Here is a 21,230-nt window from a genome sequence, read left to right as displayed (position 1 = left end):
AGGTGGAACTCTAATATTTGATGAAGCTGACATTGAACTCCAGGCAGAAAATATTCTACTTACAGATGGAGGCATTCTTCAGGTATCAGAGAATTTTTCATTGCTAACTTCTCTCCATTTCTTTTTAAAATACTATGTGTAAAATGGACAGTTAATGGTGCTAAACTCTCACAAGTTTATCTTTGTGTAGGTCTCCTTTCTTAGCATAAAATCTTTTTTTCTGGATTTTGAAAGTTTCCCAGAATATTCTTGTGCTTTTAATTGGAAGTACAGTGTATTATCATAGAGCAGAATTTTAAATAGAGCATAAAAAATCAGCTCTGAGATGTGGCTAAAATCAGTGTACTTTCCAAAGTTCTGGCATGGTGTATTCGGCTGATTGGAAAAATGTAAGGTATATCTTTTGGAGGGAAAGACACTGAGAATGTAAAATCAATGTTCAGAAGAAAGAATATGATTTTGAGTAATTGGAATTGTGGATAATGAGCTTTAACTTTCTGAATGATGCTTGTGAAATCCCTTGCAGATTGGGACAGAAGAATCCCCATTTCAGCACAAGGCAGTCATTACCTTGCATGGGCACCTGCGATCTCCTGAGCTCCCAGTATATGGCGCCAAAACGCTGGCTGTGCGCGAGGGAATCCTGGATCTGCATGGTAGGGGGTAAAAGGGCTTGGGGAATTGGTGTAGGAGAGACTAACCAGGAAGCCAGAGATAATCCTCCTGATTACTCCCTCTAAATGAAACCTTGCCAAGCTTCTCCTGTCTTTACGCATTTCCTCTTTTCTCTTCTTTATCTTTTCCCTCCCTTATCCAGGCCAAGCCAGCCCCGTTCACCAAGCCACCAAGGTCACAACCTAGGTCATTCCTGGGAAGCCCTTCCACCACATCTTTTGCCTAATTTAGCACTTAAGACAGTTTATACTTATTTTTTTTCTTTGTTCACATCGCTAAATAAAAAGGCATTAAGTCTAGAAGCAGAAATTATGACTGCTAACATTTAAAAAATTTTTTTATGGCCACACTTGCAGCATATGGAAGTTCCCAGGCCAGGGATCAAATCAGAGCTGCAGCTACAGCCTATACCACAGCCATGGCAACATCAGATCTGAGCCACGTCTGCGACCTATACTGCAGCTTATGATAATGCCAGATCTTTAACCCATTGAGAGAGGTCAGGGATTGAACACACATCCTCACATAGACAACTTCGAGTCCTTAACCTTCTGAGCCACAATGGGAGCTCCTAACATTTGTATTTTAAAATGGGCTCTTTCTAATATATAACTATAGATTTATAGTTACATTTTTCTGTAACTATATTCTGGAGAATTATTATCAAACAGAAAATCATTTTATATTTGAGTTATCAGGGTAACATTATTTAAAGGTAGTATGGTGTGAGTCTTTTTTATATGACATCTTCTATTGCAATAATCTACCTTTTTTATAAGTTTAGGATATATAAATATGATACCCCCTTGTGATCATAAATGTCCTGCACTGTTCTAAATATATGCACTAATGGAATTTTTAGAAATTTACACATTTAATTTCTCTCCTTTTTATCAATTTAAGCAATTTCTATCAACAATGACAAAGATAATAGGGTTCTGCCCATTTCATCAACAGTATCACACCATTTATATTGAGTTCATATAAAGAAGATTGTCATAAATAGAATATGTCATTGCAGAAGGATTTTTTTAAAATTTGTAGAACCATACATGTTATTACACATCTTTTACTTTTATAAGGCAAGCACTCTAAAAGTTTCATTTTTGAGAAAGGTACAATGAACCATCTAAGCTAAAGTAAAATGAACCATGTCAAAACTGTTTCAACCCAGAAAGGGATTAAAATGCACAAAGTTCTTAATAGCCAAGCAAACGCAGCTAAAGAAGTTCTCGGGTTGAATGTTGGCTCCAGGTCTGCCCGTTCCTGTGATCTGGACTCGTTTGGCTCATACTGCAAAGGCGGGGGAAAGGACTTTGATTTTACAAGAAGCAGTAACGTGGAAACTTGGAGACGAGATTATAATTGCAAGCACAGGACACAGGTATGATGTCTTCTGGGCTCAATAACTTTGATTTAGAATAGAGATTTTTTTTATGTAAAAAGCAAATGATTTGGAAGGTCCACAACTATTTGATTTAAATTTGAAACCTAATAAAGAAGCATGAAAGCCAACTACGTATTTGCCAAATATTAACACTGGATTGATCCTCAGTGTACTGAGGTTTCACGGATTGAATTTACAATAAGAAGAAGTATAAATGTATACAAATAAAAGATTTTAGTTGTTTTTCATGGTTAGGTTCCCATGTAAGATTTTGTTTGATAAAAGCATTCAGCTATTAAAAGTCATTTGAAAACCTCTGAGTGACTTTAGCTAAGAGCAGGAATGCATGTAAAAATGTAAATAAACTTCTTTGTTTGGGGTGACCAAAGAACATGGTTGAAAGCAGCTCTCGTGAACTCTTTTATCTTCCAGTCTTGGCCGTGGTTCCCAGGGAGCAAAATTGTTAGTCACGATTAAAAATAAGGGGAGAAATTATGATGATTAACATGACATTTTACAATCAAAACTGCTTATGACCCCTAATTTCTGTTTAATTGTATATTTTAGCAAATAAGAAATAAAAGAACAAAACTAATATAGCTACACCAAAAATATTGGTGAGGAGAGAATCAAGAGGAGCTTTATTTTTGCTTTATGGCTCAAATTATGAGTAATAGCAAAATTAGATATAGTTATACCAGTCAGGGAACAAATAGTAATTTATGGCAAGAAACGGCTAAATTATATTAAGGTCGTGATTCAATTTAGAATTAAAATTCGGGATGGTATTTTGAGTTTTCACTTTCCAAGTTAAAAATAGACTTGCAGATGTTAGGAAGAGTTAAATATATACTTAACTTTATAAGCACCCTTTTTTTTTTTCCCTCTGCCCTTGGAATTACATAATGCCAAAATTAAAAAGCAGCAAAATGACAGGGCTTACTAACAGAATAGAAAGTCCTGATTTATAGCTTTTCTGGAGGAAATAAAACAGTAAGTTTAGAATTTAGTTTTAAGAAACATGACTTAAGGACTCCCCCCCACCAAAGCTAACTCATTGTTCACTATTTCACTGGTAAATCCTATTTGAGACTTTGTAAAGCAGGTGGTTAAAAACCCTACTTTCTTATCAACAATGTCCTACTGTTTAGCACAGGGAACTGTATTCAATATCCTGTGATAAACCATAATGGAAAAGAATATGAAAAAGGATATACACATGTATAACTGAATCACTTTGCTGTACATCAGAAATTAACACAACAATGTAAATCAGCAATACTTCAATAATTTGTTTTTAAAGAGTACTACTTCTAAAGGCAGTCTGCCTAGGTTCAACCAACTAGCAATACCACTTATTAGGGCTGAGGCCGTATTTTTTCACCTCTTTGTACTTCACTAAAATTGGAATGTCATTAGTATGTATCTCAGAACTATTGTAAAGATTGAATGAGTTTACATGTGTAAAACAGGGCAGAACTTGACTCAAAGTTATTCAACTGCTTAAATATTATGCCCATTTCTTCCATTTCATTTTCACTGTCCATTTTTCTCTTTAAACCCTACAGTCTAATTTTGATCTTCACAAAGACTTTCCTAGTGACCTGACTCTCAGCATTCTTCACTTCCTTCACATCACCAAGTTCTTTAAGTTCTCCCCTTGAAGTGCCTCTTCTACCCGCTTCCCCTGCTCTCAGTTTAATTTAGACTCTCAGTCCCTCACCCTGGAAGAGTCCATCAGCTTCTTATTTGGGCTCCCTTCCTCTACCTTCTTCCCTCAGGAATTCTTTCTGCATGGATTTGTTCAACCCATCAAAAACTGTGATTGGGTTGTGATAGGTACTGGACCAAGTGCTCAGCACACAGAAAGATTCAACGGGTGCCTCACCTAGAGGGACAGACGGGCTGTGGGAAGGAAGGAGTAGTAAATGTGTGGTGGGACTGTAACGTGGTGATGATGAGTGCCGATGGGACTTTCCTTGTGCAGAGCTTCTTGCAAATGCAGGAAAAGGGCTGGGAAAATTGAGAGAGGTGCCTTTCAACCTATTTCACATGCGACTTTGAACAGGTATGTAAAGGAAGGGAAAGATTTGCCAAGGGAGAGAGGAATCAGAAAGGAATGCTGGAAGATAGAGGTAACTCCCCTACGGGCACCTCTGTCAACGGCACCAATTATGCTTTAGGAGATAATACATAGTCAGCCACAGCAACGCATGTCTCTCTAAACTCAGGGACACTTTCTACTTGGTATCACCAGTACTTAGCTCTGTGCCTAGAAAACAAGCTAAACACTCAAAAATGTTTGCTGAAGGAGTCAGTAACATGAATGTGTATATTATATATTTGACCAGTCCTTTTGCTAGAATGTGGGGTGTATTGAAAGAGTAGGTAGAAATAAGACCTCTTGAACTCACCTTAAGCATTTCTTCTCCCTGCTCAGGAACCTCCAATGGATTCCCTTTGTAAGGCTTTCTCAATCTCAGCACGTTTGACATTTTGGACCGAATAATTCTTTGTTGTATATCGTAGGATGTTTGGAGACTTTTCCTGTTTTACAGATGTTCAAAATAGCATAAAACAAATGCACCAAAACAATGTTATATTAATTTATATTAATTTTGAGAGTTTTTTCTTAAAAACTTTTACAGGCATAGCCAGCGAGAGAATGAAAAAAGGACCATTGCATCTGTATCTGCTGATGGCCTGAGCATAACATTAACTCATCCCCTGAATTACACACACTTAGGAATCACTGTCACTCTCCCAGATGGAACTCTGTTTGAAGCAAGGGCAGAAATTGGAATTCTTACAAGAAATATTTTAATACGAGGGTCAGATAATGTGGAGTGGAATAACAAAATTCCAGCATGTCCTGATGGATTTGACACAGGTACTTTTAGCAGCCTTAGCATGTCAACTTGAAATGTTTCCAGATACTGCAAATGTATTAAGAACTAATGGACTTGGTTGTGCTCTAGCAATAAATAAGCCTAAAGTTTTAGTGATTTTAAATGATTTCGCATTTATGCTACATGTGTCCAGTATGGGTCAAGAGAGGGCTCTGCTCATTGCAGTTTTCCAGGTCTAGGCTGATAGAGACTTCATCTCAACATGGGTTTCCATGATCACTGAGACAGGAGATGAGATCGCTGAGGAGTTAAGCACCAGAAACTGGTTACTTGGTCCTAAAGTGACATTTGTCTCTTCTACTCAGGTGTCAGTAGTTGAAATTCATTCAATGGCTATCCTTAACTAATCAACTTACAGTTCTCATGAATTATATATAATATACATATGTACATGTGTAGTTAAGAAGCAGTGCATTTTACAAGTCTCTTAAATATTTTATGTAATCACTGCTACTTTACAATCCTATAAGTAGTTGAATAATAACTGATACAGCCTTTTCTTCGATGGAATGTCTAAGACAAAGCTCATTTAATTCAATGGCAAACGACCTGTGTTTTGATTCCAGTTAATCTGCATCAGGTCTCACAATGTCCATTGCGAAACCTAGTCTCATCCTATTTAAAATAAAAATGCTTCCTCTTCTGCCAAACTACTGTAAGAATTTAGTGAGATAATGCATGTTCTAGTGGTATACTGGTATAAGAGTGTATTAATTATGTTCATCTCAAATCTTGAGGAAAATAAATTCAGAGATAATAAAACAAATACCCTTATCAGTATTCCCTCGACCATCCAAATATTTATCTAGTATCTTCTCTGAAAAGTACTGTGGTAAGTACTTTCGAGGATGCAGAGATGAACAAGACAAAGCATTTACCTTTCTTACTGTGCAGAGATGATGTGAATGCAAATAATTATGTTCCAGGATGAGATTAAAATTATATGCAAATAAAAAGATATAATTAGGTGTGAGAAACAGTCTTTATATAATTAGAGGATTTTAACATGGTTTTTCTTTATGAAGTCTTAAAAATATTTTTAAAGGTGAATTTGCTACACAGACATGTCTCCAAGGAAAGTTTGGAGAAGAAATAGGAAGTGACCAGTTTGGAGGCTGCATTATGTTTCATGCTCCTGTACCTGATGCTAACATGGTAACTGGAAGAATAGAATATGTAGAGGTAAGGGGTGTTGTTATAATAGTTTGTCCAAGGTTGTTTATACAATGAATGTGTACTGAGTACCTGCTTTTGCTAGGTGCTGCTTATAATCTGGTAGAGGACACAGATAAGTAAAGAGATGATTTTAATACATCTGAATATTTATTCATGTAAACATGCTAAAATTTTGTTACTGTTTTTTCATACCCCACATCAAATTCATCAACAAATTCTATCCCCTCTGCCCACAAAATATTGTATCAGAATCCACTTTTTTTCCCACCACTCCACCTGGTCCCTAACCCACGCAACCATCACCTTTCATTTGGACTATTCTGCTTTTCTCCTAACTGGTCTTTCTGCTTCCGCCCTTTCTGCAGTGGAATCTCCACACCACAGCCAAAGTATAGTTTTTAAAGTGTGAATTAGGTCTTGCTACACTGTTCAAAACACTTCAATGGCTTCATATTACACCTAAATGAAAAATCCATCCCCTTCACAAAGGACCCAAATGATCTGATTCCTAACTAGATGGACACTGACTTTTTGTTTGATTCTTCACTTGGCACCTGCCACACCAGCTACATTGGCCACTCCCTGTCCCTTGACCACATTGAGCGCATTCCTTTCTCAAAGGTTCTCTGCCCTTGCTTTTCATTCTGCTTGGAATGCCCCTCCACCAACTACTTAAATGGTTCACACTCTCATTTCAGTCAGGTCTCTTCTCAAATGTTATTTAAGGGAGACGCTTCCTACCATCTTTATTTGAAATAGCTGCCCAAACATCTATTTTTTCTTTATTTTTTCGTAACTTCTGACAGTATATCTAGTTTTGATTTGTTTTCATCTCTTCCTCTGGAACAAAAAAAGCCATTTCAGAGATATTTGTCCTTCTGGTTTTCTTCTGTTTCCTCTGTAGCTGGAACAGTGCTTAGGATATAGCAGATTCTCAATTGACTATTCATTGAACAAATATATAAATAAAAGAATAAATATGCTAGTTCTGTCCAAGAGGTCAGGAGCTTCTCTGTATCTTATTCATATTCAGTCTATATAATCAGGGTTTAGTCCAGTTTTTATCAAGTATTCAAAAAAAGGAGGGAAGGAAGGAGAGATAGTAAAATCCATAAATCCATTAAATTGGGAACACCTCCACTGCAGTGAGGGTGGCAGAGTCAATGATTGCATTTTGTAAAACTACCCCCCTCCTAGGTTATGTTATGTACATATAACTCCTGGATATAGAATGAGTGAGGGTAGATCTGTATAGTAAATATTAGTAAGAGTTAAGTTTTTTAAAATTTTTTATTTTTGGCCACAGGCATAGCATGTGGAAGTTCCTGGGCCAGGGATTGAACCTGTGCCTTGGATGCAATTTGCACCACGCTGTGGCAACCCTGCTGCACCACATGGGAACTTCCTTAGCTTTTATTTTTATTTATTTTTATTTTATTTTATTTTAATTTTTTTTTTTTTTTGTCTTTTTGCCATTTCTTGGGCCGCTCCCCTGGCATATGGAGGTTCCCAGGCTAGGGGTTGAATCGGAGCTGTAGCTGCCAGCCTACCCCAGAGCCACAGCAACGCAGGATCTGAGCCGCATCTGCGACCTACACCACAGTTCACGACAACGCCAGATCGTTAACCCACTGAGCAAGGCAGGGATCGAACCCGCAACCTCATGGTTCCTAGTCAGATTCGTTAACCACTGAGCCATGACGGGAATGATGAAAACACCTAGATGCCCTAACATTTTATCTCCAAAAATTATGAAATCCTATCATGCACAACACACACAGAAGTATCTTCTAAATTGGATTACTTGATCATAGACCTATTGAAAGTATAATAGATTGTTAATAAGATCACCAAATCTACAATCAGGGCAGTGGGTTTCAATGGAACTTTGTGACCATGAACAAGATTCTCAGCATTTTTAACTTTCACTTTCTGTAAAATGAAGCTTATGATAAGTGGCTACTTCCTAGGATTGTGGTAAAGCCTGTGATCATGCATATAAGACATTTCGCACAATATCTGGCACAGGGTAAGCATTCAAGAAATGTTTCTTTTTATTAAGAAAGGATAAAAAGGAAGGAGAAAAGTTTTTTAAAAGGTTGTATTTTGCTAAACACAAGTTTCATAACTGAGCAAAGATGAAAAGCAGAAAAGACAAAGATGGCTTTTGTTCATTCATTTATTTGGTAGCAAGTATGGGCTCTTCTTATTGAATAAAACAAGGTGGGTTGGGAGTCAAATAACATTTAAAAATGATAATAATATGGGGGATATAAATTCATTAGTAATAATTAATGTAAAGTGAATACTATTTTGAAACAAGAAGTATAAGCCGTAGAAATTCCCTGGTGCCACAGTGGGTTAAGATTCCAGTGTTGTCACTGCTATGGCTTGGATTACTGCTGTGGCATGGGTTCAATCCCTGTCCCGGGAATTTCTGCATGCTGTGGACATGGCCAAAAAAAGAAAAAAAGGAAGTGTGAGCCAGCAAACTCTGAGTCTGTGTATTACTAAAAAGCTGTGACTTCTGGGCTTGACAGATATTCCATGCTGGCCAGGCATTCCGGTTGGGGCGATATCCGATACACTGGCACCTGCTTGGAGATTTACAGTTTAAATCTTATGTAAGAGGCTGTGCGATTCACCAGACATACAACAGAGCTGTTACTATCCATAACACACATCACCTTCTGGTTGAGAGGAATATTATATATGATATCAGGGGAGGAGCATTTTTTATAGAAGATGGTATTGAGCATGGCAATATCCTACAGTATAACTTGGCAGTATTTGTACAGCAAAGTACTAGTCTTCTGAATGACGATGTGACTCCAGCTGCATTTTGGGTAACCAACCCAAACAACACCATCCGACACAATGTAGCTGCTGGTGGCACTCATTTTGGCTTTTGGTACCGAATGAACAACCACCCTGATGGACCATCCTATGACCAGAACATCTGCCAGAAAAGAGTTCCTCTTGGAGAATTCTTTAACAACACCGTTCATTCTCAAGGTTGGTTTGGATTGTGGATATTTGAAGAATATTTCCCCATGAAACAGGATCTTGTACTTCCACAGTGCCAGTGCCTGCAATATTTAATTCACTTACTACTTGGCATTGTCAAAAAGGAGCTGAATGGGTCAACGGAGGTGCCCTTCAGTTCCATAACTTTGTGATGGTAAATAATGATGAGGCTGGAATCGAGACCAAGAGGATCCTGGCTCCTTATGTTGGAGGATGGGGTGAAACCAATGGAGCAGTGATTAAAAATGCCAAAATAGTTGGTCATCTCGATGAACTGGGAATGGGGTCTGCATTTTGCACAACAAAAGGCCTGGTCTCCCATTTAGTGAAGGCTTGACTGTGTCTTCCGTACACTTCATGAACTTTGACCGTCCCACCTGTGTGGCTTTGGGAGTGACGTCCATCACCGGCGTTTGTAATGACAGATGTGGAGGTTGGAGTGCAAAATTTGTTGACATCCAGTATTCGCACTCACCAAACAAGGCTGGCTTTCGATGGGAACATGAAGTGGTGCTGATTGATGTTGATGGTTCACTTACAGGTAATGTGATGTTTTATTTTCTGAAAAAATACTATGGAAATATATATTTTTGTTTGCTTGAACACAAAGACTGGGATTGTCAAAGCAGACTCAGGTGAGTCACAGGTCTTACTCAGTACAAAACTTTACTAATTCTTAAGGTTGCAGGTCAACACTAGGCATAGATAAGACTTTTTTTTTTTTTTCTGAAAAAGCCCCCAGCTATCAGATGCAGCCTCCAAATATGTTCTTTTCCTCCTGTGTTTGCACTTTGGTTTTGAATTGGCAGCAAATTTTGAACCATATTTATGGGACTATTGATCACAGAAGAAGCTGTCTCAGTTTGAGAATACCTCTATTTTATACTCAGTTGATTAATCACACAGATAGGAAACAGTTTACATGACTACACAAATTCTCCAGCCAATCATGCCCCATAAATGTATAAATTCCAGGTTTATTTACATAAGCAGTGTAGACAGACTAAATGTATCCTGCTTAAGTACCTTAAATCAAAGTAGTTAAGTTACAGACCTACTGATAACCTTTTTCTTGTCAATCTAAATTCCAAATTTAGAGATGCAAACTGTTGCATTTGGAGTGGATAAACAATGAGATTTTGCTTTATAGCACAGAGAACTATACCCAGTCACTTGTGATGAAACACGATGGAGGAAAATGTAAGAGAAAGTGACTGGGTCACTTTGCTGTATAGTAGAAATTGACAGAACACTGTAAATCAATGATAATGGAAAAAATAAAAATCATAAAATAAAAAAACAAAAAAATAAATTCTGAATTTGGAATTGGTTCAAGGAATGTGAATTCTAGCATAAAATTCAACAAAGTTAACTTTTTTTTTTTTTACCATTTTCAGCTCAGAGCATGTCAAAATTTTTTGTAAATAGTTATAGTTTCTAGAATTTAGCATTTTTGTAAAATTTTAATCACAAAGAATTGTCTAAATAAGATAGAAAGGATGTGTGTGTATTTGTGCGTATGATTCTACATAATACTTTATGAGAGAGACAAGTTACAAATAAACCTATAGATATTAACATATTTATTTTTGAAAGACTTTGAGAGGGAAGAAGGTTCATCTCAATATTCAAACAGACTGAATTCTCACCCATGGTTGTTGACTTGTCTCCTGCTCTAGTTGTGGCTTTAAGAGGGAGAACATTTGGATAGTTCTAATAGTCAAGGCTTTATGTGACCGTTATTTATTTACTTAATTCAACTTAGATTCATTTTTTTTTTTTCTTTTTAGGGCCACACCTGCAGCACATGGAAGTTCCCAGGCTAGGGAGCTGCAACTGTGGCCTACACCAGATCTGAGCTGCATCTGTGACCTTCTCTGCAAATTGCAGCAATGCTGGATCTTTAATCCACTGAGCAAAGCCAGGGAACAGACCTGCATCCTCTCAGAGACAGTTGAGTCTTTAACCTGCCAAGCCACAATGGGAACTCCTTTCTCCCTTTTTTTGTCAGCTTAATTTGTTGTTGTTGTTGTTGTTTTGCTTTCTGCAGCAAATGGAAATTGCTAGACTAAGGGTCGAATCGGAGCTGCCGCTGCCGGCCTATGCCACAGCCACAGCAGCACCGGATCCAAGTTGCATCTACAACCTACACCACAGCTCTCGGCAACAATAGATCTTTAACTCACTGAGGGAGGCCAGGGATCAAACCCGCATCCTCCTAAATGCTAGACAGGTTCATTACCGCCAAACCCACAATGAAAACTCCCTCAGTTTAGATTCTTAATGTTAGTTGACTGTCCATTGGTTGAGAGCACCAGTTCTATGGTCAAACTGCCCAGATCTACATCCTTCCATGAGTCCTTGACTAAGGTATTTATCCCACATCCCATCCCCTTTATGGGTTCTCATGGATACTTCAGATCCCACGTTTCAGCTACTTCCACCACAAGCTCTCCAACTAAAGAGTCATGCAAAGCCTTTGTGTGAGGTCCCCTTACCCCAGGTCAACAAAAAATGAACCAAGAGTTTTAGATTGTATTTGTGCCACCATGGATCATAGTAAGTACATGTAGATAGTCTGGCTTTTTTCGTTTTCTGACGTGAAATAGGATGTGTGCTGTTTGTGTTAATTTCCTAGGTCACAGAGGACACACCGTTATTCCACACAGCTCACTGCTGGACCCTTCTCACTGTATTCAAGAAGCTGAGTGGAGCAGAGGGTTCCCTGGTTCGGTCTGTGATGCCTCAGTCAGCTTCCACCGGTTAGCATTCAACAAACCTTCTCCAGTATCTCTGCTTGAAAAGGATGTGGTTCTCTCAGACGCTTTCGGTAAGTAGAATGCAGTCATTTAAACCGCCTATTTAAGTATGTTTTCCTCAGTTTACATCATCTCCTTGAGTTGTCAGTTACTGTTTAGAACATTGGAAAAAGCATAATATTTATATCATTCAGAAGCCAGGCTGGAAACAAATAACACACCCAAAATGGGCTTGAGGGGAGTACTGAATAAACGTGACCAGCATCACATTCTGCTGATTAAGGAACCTCTAGCCAGCATTATGACAGAGAGCAGGAAAGTTGACATAGCTTTTGGATCAAGACAGTAAAAATATACCATTGTTTCTGCTACTGAAGGAAAATTACTTTGAATATCTTTGTTGATTGAACTAGGTTTGGGTGGAGCACCTGCTAGGTCGATAGCTGCATACCAGATGCCAGATTCTGTTGATTGACTGATTTGTTTCAGTAAAGATACTGTACCTGGAACACCGGATGTGCTTGACATCATTGGACTAGATTTCATTAATTTCCTGCTGTTATTCATGATCCATCTGGCATTTGCACCAGCCAGACAGACAAATCAAGTGGGGATGTGGTAGGAATCCTGATCCTCACATCTCTCAGGTTTTTCACTGTGGCATTAATATCTGCATTTTTGCCCTCAAGAATTTGGAACTGCTTTTAGTTTATTATCTTGGAAAAGGGGTGAGGAGCATGGTTCCTAAAGAGTTCACTCAGTCCTTCCTACCTGATTTTCCCTCCCTTCATTGGTTAGGGGAACCAATGTGGGCATTTCTCCAGTTACTAAATGTATCTCTTCCCCTCATACTGGACCTGGCTTCTCATGAATGGCTCAGATCTATGTATCATTCCATCCATCCATCCATCTATGAGTTATTAGTTAAAATATCTATCTACTATTAATTCACGCTCATGTACACTGTTCTGATAGTTTGCAGATTTTGGAACATAAGAAAGGCATATTGAGGGAGTTCCCATCGTGGAGCAGCAGAAAAGAATCTGACTAGGAACCCTAAGGTTGCAAGTCCAATCCCTGGCCTCGCTCAGTGGATTAAGGATCCGGCGTTGCTGTGAGCTGTGGTATAGGTCGCAGACGCAGCTTGGATCTGGCATTGCTATGGCTATGGTATAGGCCAGCAGCTGCAGCTCCGATTCAACCTCCAGCCTGGGAACCTCCATATGCCATGTGTGTAGCCCTGAAAAGATAAAAGAAAAAAGAAAGAAAGAAAAAAAGAAAGAAAGAAAAAGAGAAAGAAAGCCATATTGATTAAAGATTTACTAAACCAATGATTCTCAAATATAGTTTTCTAAGTTTTCTGCATAAATCTAAATAATGTAGTTTCTTGATGATAGTGTTTCCAAATTTCCACATTTAATGGTATGTACAAGGTGAAGACTTGCAATTGGAAACTAAAATGATGAACCTCAGTGTAAGCCAAATGAACTTTTAAAATGTGAAGCATGATTATACCAGTCAGACTGTAACTGCTAAAATTATAGCTGTGTCAAATCCATCAGGCCATACTGGAGTTTCATTACTCTACTCCATGTTATCAGATCGTCTTAAAATATTTCTTATGAGAATTTCAATTTCTGCCCTCCTTCAAACAAAGTTCTGTATCTCTTTTCACCATACATTTTGGAACTGGAAAAATAACTATAAGGTGAGCCTATAGCCACACTGGACCAGCCATGAAACTGAGCAAAGACTCAGTCTTTCTCTTGGCCTTCATAAGCTCCCATTCTCAGCTGATAGACCACGGTAGCACTTAGGGTGTTTGAGGGTTAGTATCAGTTCAAAGCCAGGCTATAACGACTCTTGGAAAGTCTGGGTAGTTTCCTCTTTGGGTATGCAGTAGCCTGATAAATGGCCATAGGTTTCTCCCACTCAGTGGAGGTGCTGTCAGGCTGTGAATTGGCTTGGATCTAGAAAACAGGAAAGAATTGGCCAATTTCCACTTAGATAACTCGAATTAGATTTCTGTCCCCCAATGTCTATATAATTTTTCTGTCCAGGTACGCCAGACATCACCTTAGTGTGCTACCCACTATTCCCCTGGGAGAGGCTGTTGGCATTGCAGTAACAGAGGCTCAAGAGCGTGTTCTCACCCAGCAAACGTTTTTCACAGCCTTGCAAGTGTCAGTTCAGCTAGTATCCTATGGGCCAAAGAAGTCACCCAGTCTCAACAGAGCGGGGAAGTCTGTTTCCCTCTGGATGGGAGAGGAGTGGATATTTGCTGAATAATCCAAATTATCATAGTTCTTCTCATACACTGCAGGTCTTCTGAAACTTGAGTTTTTAGTGCCTCTTCAAAACAAATGCTAATTCAAAGCCTAAGAATTTGTTCCCCCATATTAGAATTTGTTTTGCTTTATCCCTGAAGGAAAAGAATGACAGTTTATTTTATAATCTTGCTTCTAGCTTCTTCCTCCTAAATTTGTAAGGGGAGAGGTTGCAAATTTAACATAAAATTTAAATCAGAGATTAAAAAAAGTAAGAGAGAAAGGAGAGGAAAAAGTAGAATATGGGCAACTAGTCACAGATTTTTTTTCTTTATATTGTGTTAAGAGATCATTTCAAATTTTTAACATGAAGTCATCAGGCACTCTCTCAAATTAAATCTTTTTCTCATAACAGCTAGTTCAGGTTCCAAGTTCGTCATTCACAAAATTTAGGGTGTCCTGGTCAGTGTCAGTGGTAGGTCTTCTTACAGTCTAGTTCCTTAAGAGTTTTAAATCAGAGCTTTCAATTCATACTTGTTAGGCTGATTTTTGTTAACACAGCAAATGGGGAGAATTTAATAAAGTTCAGAACATATGTTTGCATACTCTGCAAATCAAGGATTATGAAGAATTAAATCCTTAGGAATTAAATACATTTTAGATCAATGATATTTAAAGAATTATATTGGTATCTTTAAGCACTTTTGTCTTAGCGGTTGTAATCACCGTCATATTTCGATTTTATTTTCCCTAAGAATTAAAGTCTCCATCTCAATTCAAAATTCCAAGTGAGAAACCATTTTATGTTTCAGTTAAGTGTGATGGGAAACACTGGGGCCTTCAGGTAAACTAAGACATTTGAAACATAAAATAATGAAATGCTTTACTGACCTCTTTGAGACACCCATAGACTAGACTAATATTTACCTTTGTACTTGTTCAGAAGAGAAGAAATAGGTAGAAACTACAGTTTTTTTTTATGTTCTTCCTCAGGCACAAGCATTGTTCCCTTTCAGAAGAAACGACTGACCCATATGTCTGGATGGATGGCTTTGATTCCAAATGCAAAGCACATTAACTGGTATTTTAAAGGTGTAGATCACATAACCAACATATCGTATACATCCACATTCTATGGATTTAAGGTAAACAAAGAGCTGCATAATCCATCTTCTGTTAACTGTGATTGCATATTCCTCAAACGCGGCCCCCACACTCATCCATACACCGTTTGTGAGGCCCAGAATGACCTTGCTTCTGTATTGACCTAGCGACGTCCTGCACACTTTTCATAACCCATCCTAAATCTCAGAAGCAAACAAAAAACCCTTCTTTAAGAGTCGGAAGTAAACAATCTTTCTGCCGCCTTTCCATAGTACAAGGCTTGTGCCCATTGTTATTACCATGATGTTTGGGGCATATTAAGGGCTTTATTATTTGTATTATGAAATATACCAAACACAGAAAATTATAGAAAATAACAGACTAAGTCCTGTATGCCCACCACCTAGCTCTGAATCTAACATTCTGTGACTGTTTACTTTAGATTTTTTAAAGAAATAAACATTTTAGATGAAGTGCAAGCTCTCTATATAGCTTACTCTGCTATCATTCTCCACTCTCCACCTCTCATGGGCACCAGAATCCTGAATTGGGTGTTTTCACCCCGTTCATGTTCTTCTACTTGTACTACATATGGGCAACCAAAGAGCAATACATAGCACTGTTTTAAATGTGTTGAGACATTATATAAATTAAATGTTCTCTGAATGTATACATATGTATGTGTGTGTATGCATATATTTAGAGAGAAAGACTTTCATTGCCTTAGTGACAGAATTAGGATTATCGCCATAGACAGGTAAAATGTTAATAAACAAAACACAAGTGTAAGATGAAAAATAAAACTGAAACTTAAGCTTTAATATAGCAGTTAATTAATGTCATCAAAAGTAATATGCGGGAGTTCCCGTCATGGCGCAGTGGTTAACGAATCCGACTAGGAACCATGAGGTTGCGGGTTCGGTCCCTGCCCTTGCTCAGTGGGTTAACGATCCGGCGTTGCCGTGAGCTGTGGTGTAGGTTGCAGACGCAGCTCGGATCCCGCGTTGCTGTGGCTCTGGCGTAGGCCGGTGGCTACAGCTCCGATTAGACCCCTAGCCTGGGAACCTCCATATGCCGCGGGAGCGGCCCAAGAAATAGCAACAACAACAACAACAACAACAAAAAGACAAAAAAAAAAAGTAATATGCGGGATATTAACATATAAAACAAGTCACTTTGGGGACAAACTTTTATAGGAAGAAGATTATGTAATCATCTCTCATAACTTCACTCAAAATCCTGATATGTTTAATATTATTGATATGAGGAATGGCTCCTCAAATCCACTGAATTGGAATACTGGCAAGAATGGAGACTGGCACCTTGAAGCAAACACTAGTACTCTGTATTACCTGGGTATGTATTCAGTAGGCAGAAGGGATTACTTTATCTATTGCTTCATTTAAATGTGTTATATAGTGCCTTGTATATAGCAGAAGTCAGTAAATGTTTGTTGGTTAAAGAATGGAGACTAAATTTATGCTGGAAAATCTCTTGAGTTGAATTGAGAACTTACATTTTCTGTTTGGAGGTGGCACAGATACTCATAATTGGCCCCAATGCTTATCATCACAAAATTAAATGAAATGAATGCAACAGAAGTTGTCATATGTTTTGTTTCCATTTGTATTATTTAATTATTTTTTGATAATGAAGATATTTAAGAATAAATTTTGAGTTCTAAAGTATTTGTTTTTGTCAAGATGTTTTGACTGTACTTCTTAACAAGACATCATTTTGCTGAAATTGCTTCATATGTATTTCATAACATTTGAATTATACCAAGTTACTCTCCAAAAAATATTTTCAGGGAGTTACCTGGTAGCCTAGCAGTTAAGGATCCAGCATTGTCACTGCCATGGCGTGGGTTTGACTCCTGGCCTGGCAACTTTTGCAATGCCTCAAAAATAAAGAGAAATAAAAACTAAAAAAAATTTTCAAAAAATATTTTCAAATCGCCATGATTTTGTTGACATTCAAGTACTTTGATCATCGTATTATTTTAAACTTCTTTTACTTCACTTTCAGTGTCAGGCAGAAGTGACCTTCATCAGAGCCCTCCCACTTCTGGGACCCTGGATCCTGATGTGAAGGATGTTATTATTAATTTCCAGGCTTACTGCTGTGTTCTCCAGGATTGCTTTCCTGTTCATCCTTCATCAAGAAAACCAATTCCCAGGAAGCGACCAGCCACATATAAGTATATAGGCCTTTTATTTGTTAATAGACTTCAGTATCTTTTGACAGCATCCTTTTCGCATGTCACCCTGGCTGAGATCCTGATGCTCTCCTCCTGTACAGTACCTGTAGATCCCAAAGCACTTCCACACTCATTGCTTCACTTGAGCCTTACAACCACCCCGATGACAAAATGGAAAAATCTCACAAAAATTATGTGTGAAAGTTACTGGGACTCTCATACTTGCAGAATGTTAGATCTGGATTATTAGATCAACTCCCGTGTTATATAGGTGAGAAAGCTGAAGCCCTTAAGTGAATTACCTAAGATAGCAAAACTTCTTGATGACACACCCAGAACCAGAAACTGTCTCCTCGTTGAGTCAGTGCTTTCTTAGCAGGTGGCATTTTTTTCTCTAGAAAAACTGTCCTGGTCAAATCTCATAATGTAACTTATTTAATTTTATTTCAAATGGTTGGTTTCCTAAATGCATGTTTATTCTTCTGGTTGAAAATAATTTTTCTATCTTTGAAACTTATGTAGCCCTTTACTTTTATTTGTCATGTGAAACATCACTTTCTCCCTTATATTATAGAGATGATGGTCCAAGATGGTACTAGTGCATATCAGTGCTAGTCTTAGAGATGATGGAATAATCCTGATTTGATATAAATTTGTCTCCCTTATGGGCAAATAATAACTCTAAAAATAATGATGGTATAGTAAAAACTAACAATTAGTGGGTCTATGAGAGCCCACTACTGTGCATTTAAGTATAAATCACAGATATTTATTAAGTGGATTATGATTTCAAAATATATAGATACTGCAGTAACTGTAGAACAAAACAGTAATAATTGAATTTGTTATATATTCATTCAGTCATTAAAAAATATTTGCTGAGCACCTGCTATGTGCCAGGCTCTGTGCTGAGCTCTGGGGATTCAGTTGTGAACAGCATAGATGTGATCCCTGCCCCCATGCACTCACAATCTGTCCAAGGAGACAGACACCAACACAAGCCAACAAACAAACCAAAAGAGCAAACAGAAAATAAAGTACATAAGGGTGAGTTGTGATAAATGTTATGAAGGGAATGGTTAAGGGGCTGGAGCAGAAAACAACATGGCAGGGGCCTCCTTTGGGTGGATGGTTGCGACAGAGTCTCACTGGAGGGGGCATTCCAGCTGAGACCCAAAGGATGAGGAAGAGCTGGCTGCGTGGAAGGTGGGTTCTAGGCCGAGGGAGCAACTTGGGCAGAGGCCCTGATGTGGGAAAGAGTGTGGCATATCCAAGAAATGAGAGAAAATCTGCATAGCTGAACCCTGCTGAGCAAGGGAGAGGGGCCTGGAGATAGCATTGGAAACAGGTGGAAATCAGATCATTTGGGTTGTGCAGGCAGTTAGTATTAAGAAATATGAGAATCTCTTAAGTAATTTTCAGCTGATAAGTGACATTACATTTTGAAAAGACCCCTTTTACTACCCCGTGGTATAGAAGGACAGTGGAGAAAGCCAAGAGGCTCATAAAAAGAGTCTAGAGAGCTTTCAAAGAGATGTGGGCCATCAAAATTATTGAATGGGGAGTTCCCATTAAGGCTCAGAGGTAACAAATCCGACAAGTATCCATGAGGATGCAGGTTCTATCCCTGGCCTCGCCCAGTGGGTTGGGGATCTGGCATCGCCCTGAGCCATGGTGTAGGTCACCGATGCAGCTTGGATCTGGCGTTGCAGTACAGGTCTGATTCAACCCCTAGCCTGGGAACTTCCATATGCCTCTGGTGCAGCCCTAAAAATAATTACTAAACAGTTACTTAATATTTATTATAATTCAAGTATAGATTTAGATTGGTAAAGGCCAGGAAATGATAGTGGTATGGATTGATACACTACATGTCTTGTCATAGGATAGCTTTTTTTTTCCTTCACAAAATGAGTTCTGCTCCCTGGAAATAACTATAATTAGAATTATTAGTTTGTGTTTTGCAGATGCCTATTAGTGAGACAAACAGGATCTTGATCCCAAACTGGTACCTCAGGAATAGAATATAAAGTTCTAGCTACACAGCCCACAAATGCTTAGTTCAGGAGGCACTGGACTTTGTTGATCATAACAATGGGCAAGAGGAAGAAGAATGTATACCATGCACGGTACAGTGCTGCTGGGGATAAGAATGAAAGGCTTGAGAAAATCTACATAAAATCAACTCTTGAATCTGTGCAATACTGCTCAGTTTATTTAGTTAGATAGATACCTTTAAACAAATCTTAGTTGAGATTGCTTCATGAAAAATGTATTATTGTGAGTCTAAATAATCCTTTAACTATGCCTCTTTTTTAAATTCATGAAAACAAAATTTTTATACTTGATCAACAGATTTTTTTAGTAATATTATTTAGTAAATCATATGTGTAATTAAAAAAAAGAAACTTTTAACCAAACAACTGTATTGGTTCTTTTGTAGACTCCCTGCATTAACTATCATAGATTTTTAAAAATTTTTTACTTAGGTCAGGAGAGCAACCTCTGATAATGAATATTTTTAAATAGGAAAATATTAATTATATAGTAATCTTCTTTGTAACAGTTTTCACCAAGATACTTTCTAGCAGGCATGGGTGGTTCACTCTGGTTGTAGACCTGCCATCTGTGCCCGCAGCCCAGGAACTGCCCTCACTAACCCATCCTTGCCAATTCAGAGACCATTCTTCCAACCCTCCCTTCACAGAATCTTGCCAACGATATACCCTCCTCTCCCTTTCTCCATGAAAATAGCATCATATGTGAGGGTCTTTCAGTGGACAAATGATGGTTTCTTTTCACTTTGCCACCATACAAAATCCTATAAAGAAATTAAGTTATTTTCATGTTAGACAAAATTAGGGTTTCTGGATTTAGTAGGCAAAAAAGTGATTCCGATTGTGGATGGAAAGGAAGTTTTCTTCAGTGGGAAAAAAAAAAACTACATATGTATTTGTGTGTTGAGTATTTTACTAATTGCATATATTAGCTTGTCTTTAGCAAAATACAAACTATCTAATTTGCATTCTGTCATCCCCAAAAACATCTAGTATATAGCTATACCTTAAGGAGATGCTCATAAAATATACAGAGATAATACTTTATGGAAATATTTCTTTTCTCTTTTCAGCTTATGGTCAAATGATTCTTTTTGGCAATCATCTCAAGAAAATAATTATACCATACCTTACCCAGGAGCAAATGTTGTTATTCCTGAAGGTAAATGCGTAAGTGTAAATAAATAAAAATCTCGTTCTATGCTCCATTAGGATAAATACCACAACAGTTAGTGTTCCACCTTTATGCAGCACACCTTCGAGAAAAAAGAAAATGTGAAGAGATGGATTCAATTATTGTGTCCTGGATGCCAGACTTCACTTCTGGGTTTTATGTGGATTTAAACCTGAATATTAAGAATAATAGATTTTCTGAGAGAGACAAGAATTGGTCATTGCGTGGAAAAAGGCTCACAAACCTTAAAAACGAGACTCGCTGATAAGGCTGTCAATTTCTTATCCATAGACTGTAGTCTGTGGATTGTGTTACATTCCTTACATTGAAGTCTTGTGTTATAGGAACATGGATTGTGGCCGACATAGATATTCCACCTGTGGAAAGACTCATTATTTGGGGGGTTCTAGAACTGGAAGATAAACATAATATGGGAGCTGCAGAGTCTTCTTACAGAAAAGTTGTTTTGAATGCTACCTACATATCACTGCAGGT

The 21,230-nt window shown here is 38.0% G+C and overlaps 1 protein-coding gene across 1 annotated transcript in view; it reads left to right on the top strand.

Annotated features, from left to right (window-relative positions):
• PKHD1L1 (PKHD1 like 1) overlaps positions 1–21,230 on the top strand; it is a 152,884-nt gene that overhangs the window by 83,168 nt on the left and 48,486 nt on the right. Inside the window, 14 exon segments of the mRNA XM_021089012.1 lie at positions 3–82; positions 527–656; positions 1,930–2,059; positions 4,711–4,952; positions 6,017–6,153; positions 8,688–9,201; positions 9,204–9,485; positions 9,488–9,715; positions 11,813–12,004; positions 15,194–15,345; positions 16,501–16,660; positions 17,333–17,504; positions 20,635–20,723; positions 21,080–21,228. Coding sequence (XP_020944671.1) covers positions 3–82; positions 527–656; positions 1,930–2,059; positions 4,711–4,952; positions 6,017–6,153; positions 8,688–9,201; positions 9,204–9,485; positions 9,488–9,715; positions 11,813–12,004; positions 15,194–15,345; positions 16,501–16,660; positions 17,333–17,504; positions 20,635–20,723; positions 21,080–21,228 — 2,657 coding nt within the window.

Source organism: Sus scrofa, chromosome 4 (assembly GCF_000003025.6).
Source record: "Sus scrofa isolate TJ Tabasco breed Duroc chromosome 4, Sscrofa11.1, whole genome shotgun sequence".
In the NCBI taxonomy this organism is placed as follows: domain Eukaryota; kingdom Metazoa; phylum Chordata; class Mammalia; order Artiodactyla; family Suidae; genus Sus; species Sus scrofa.
The sequence above is the reverse complement of the archived record's forward strand: the minus strand, read 5'-3'. Positions and strand labels throughout refer to the sequence as shown.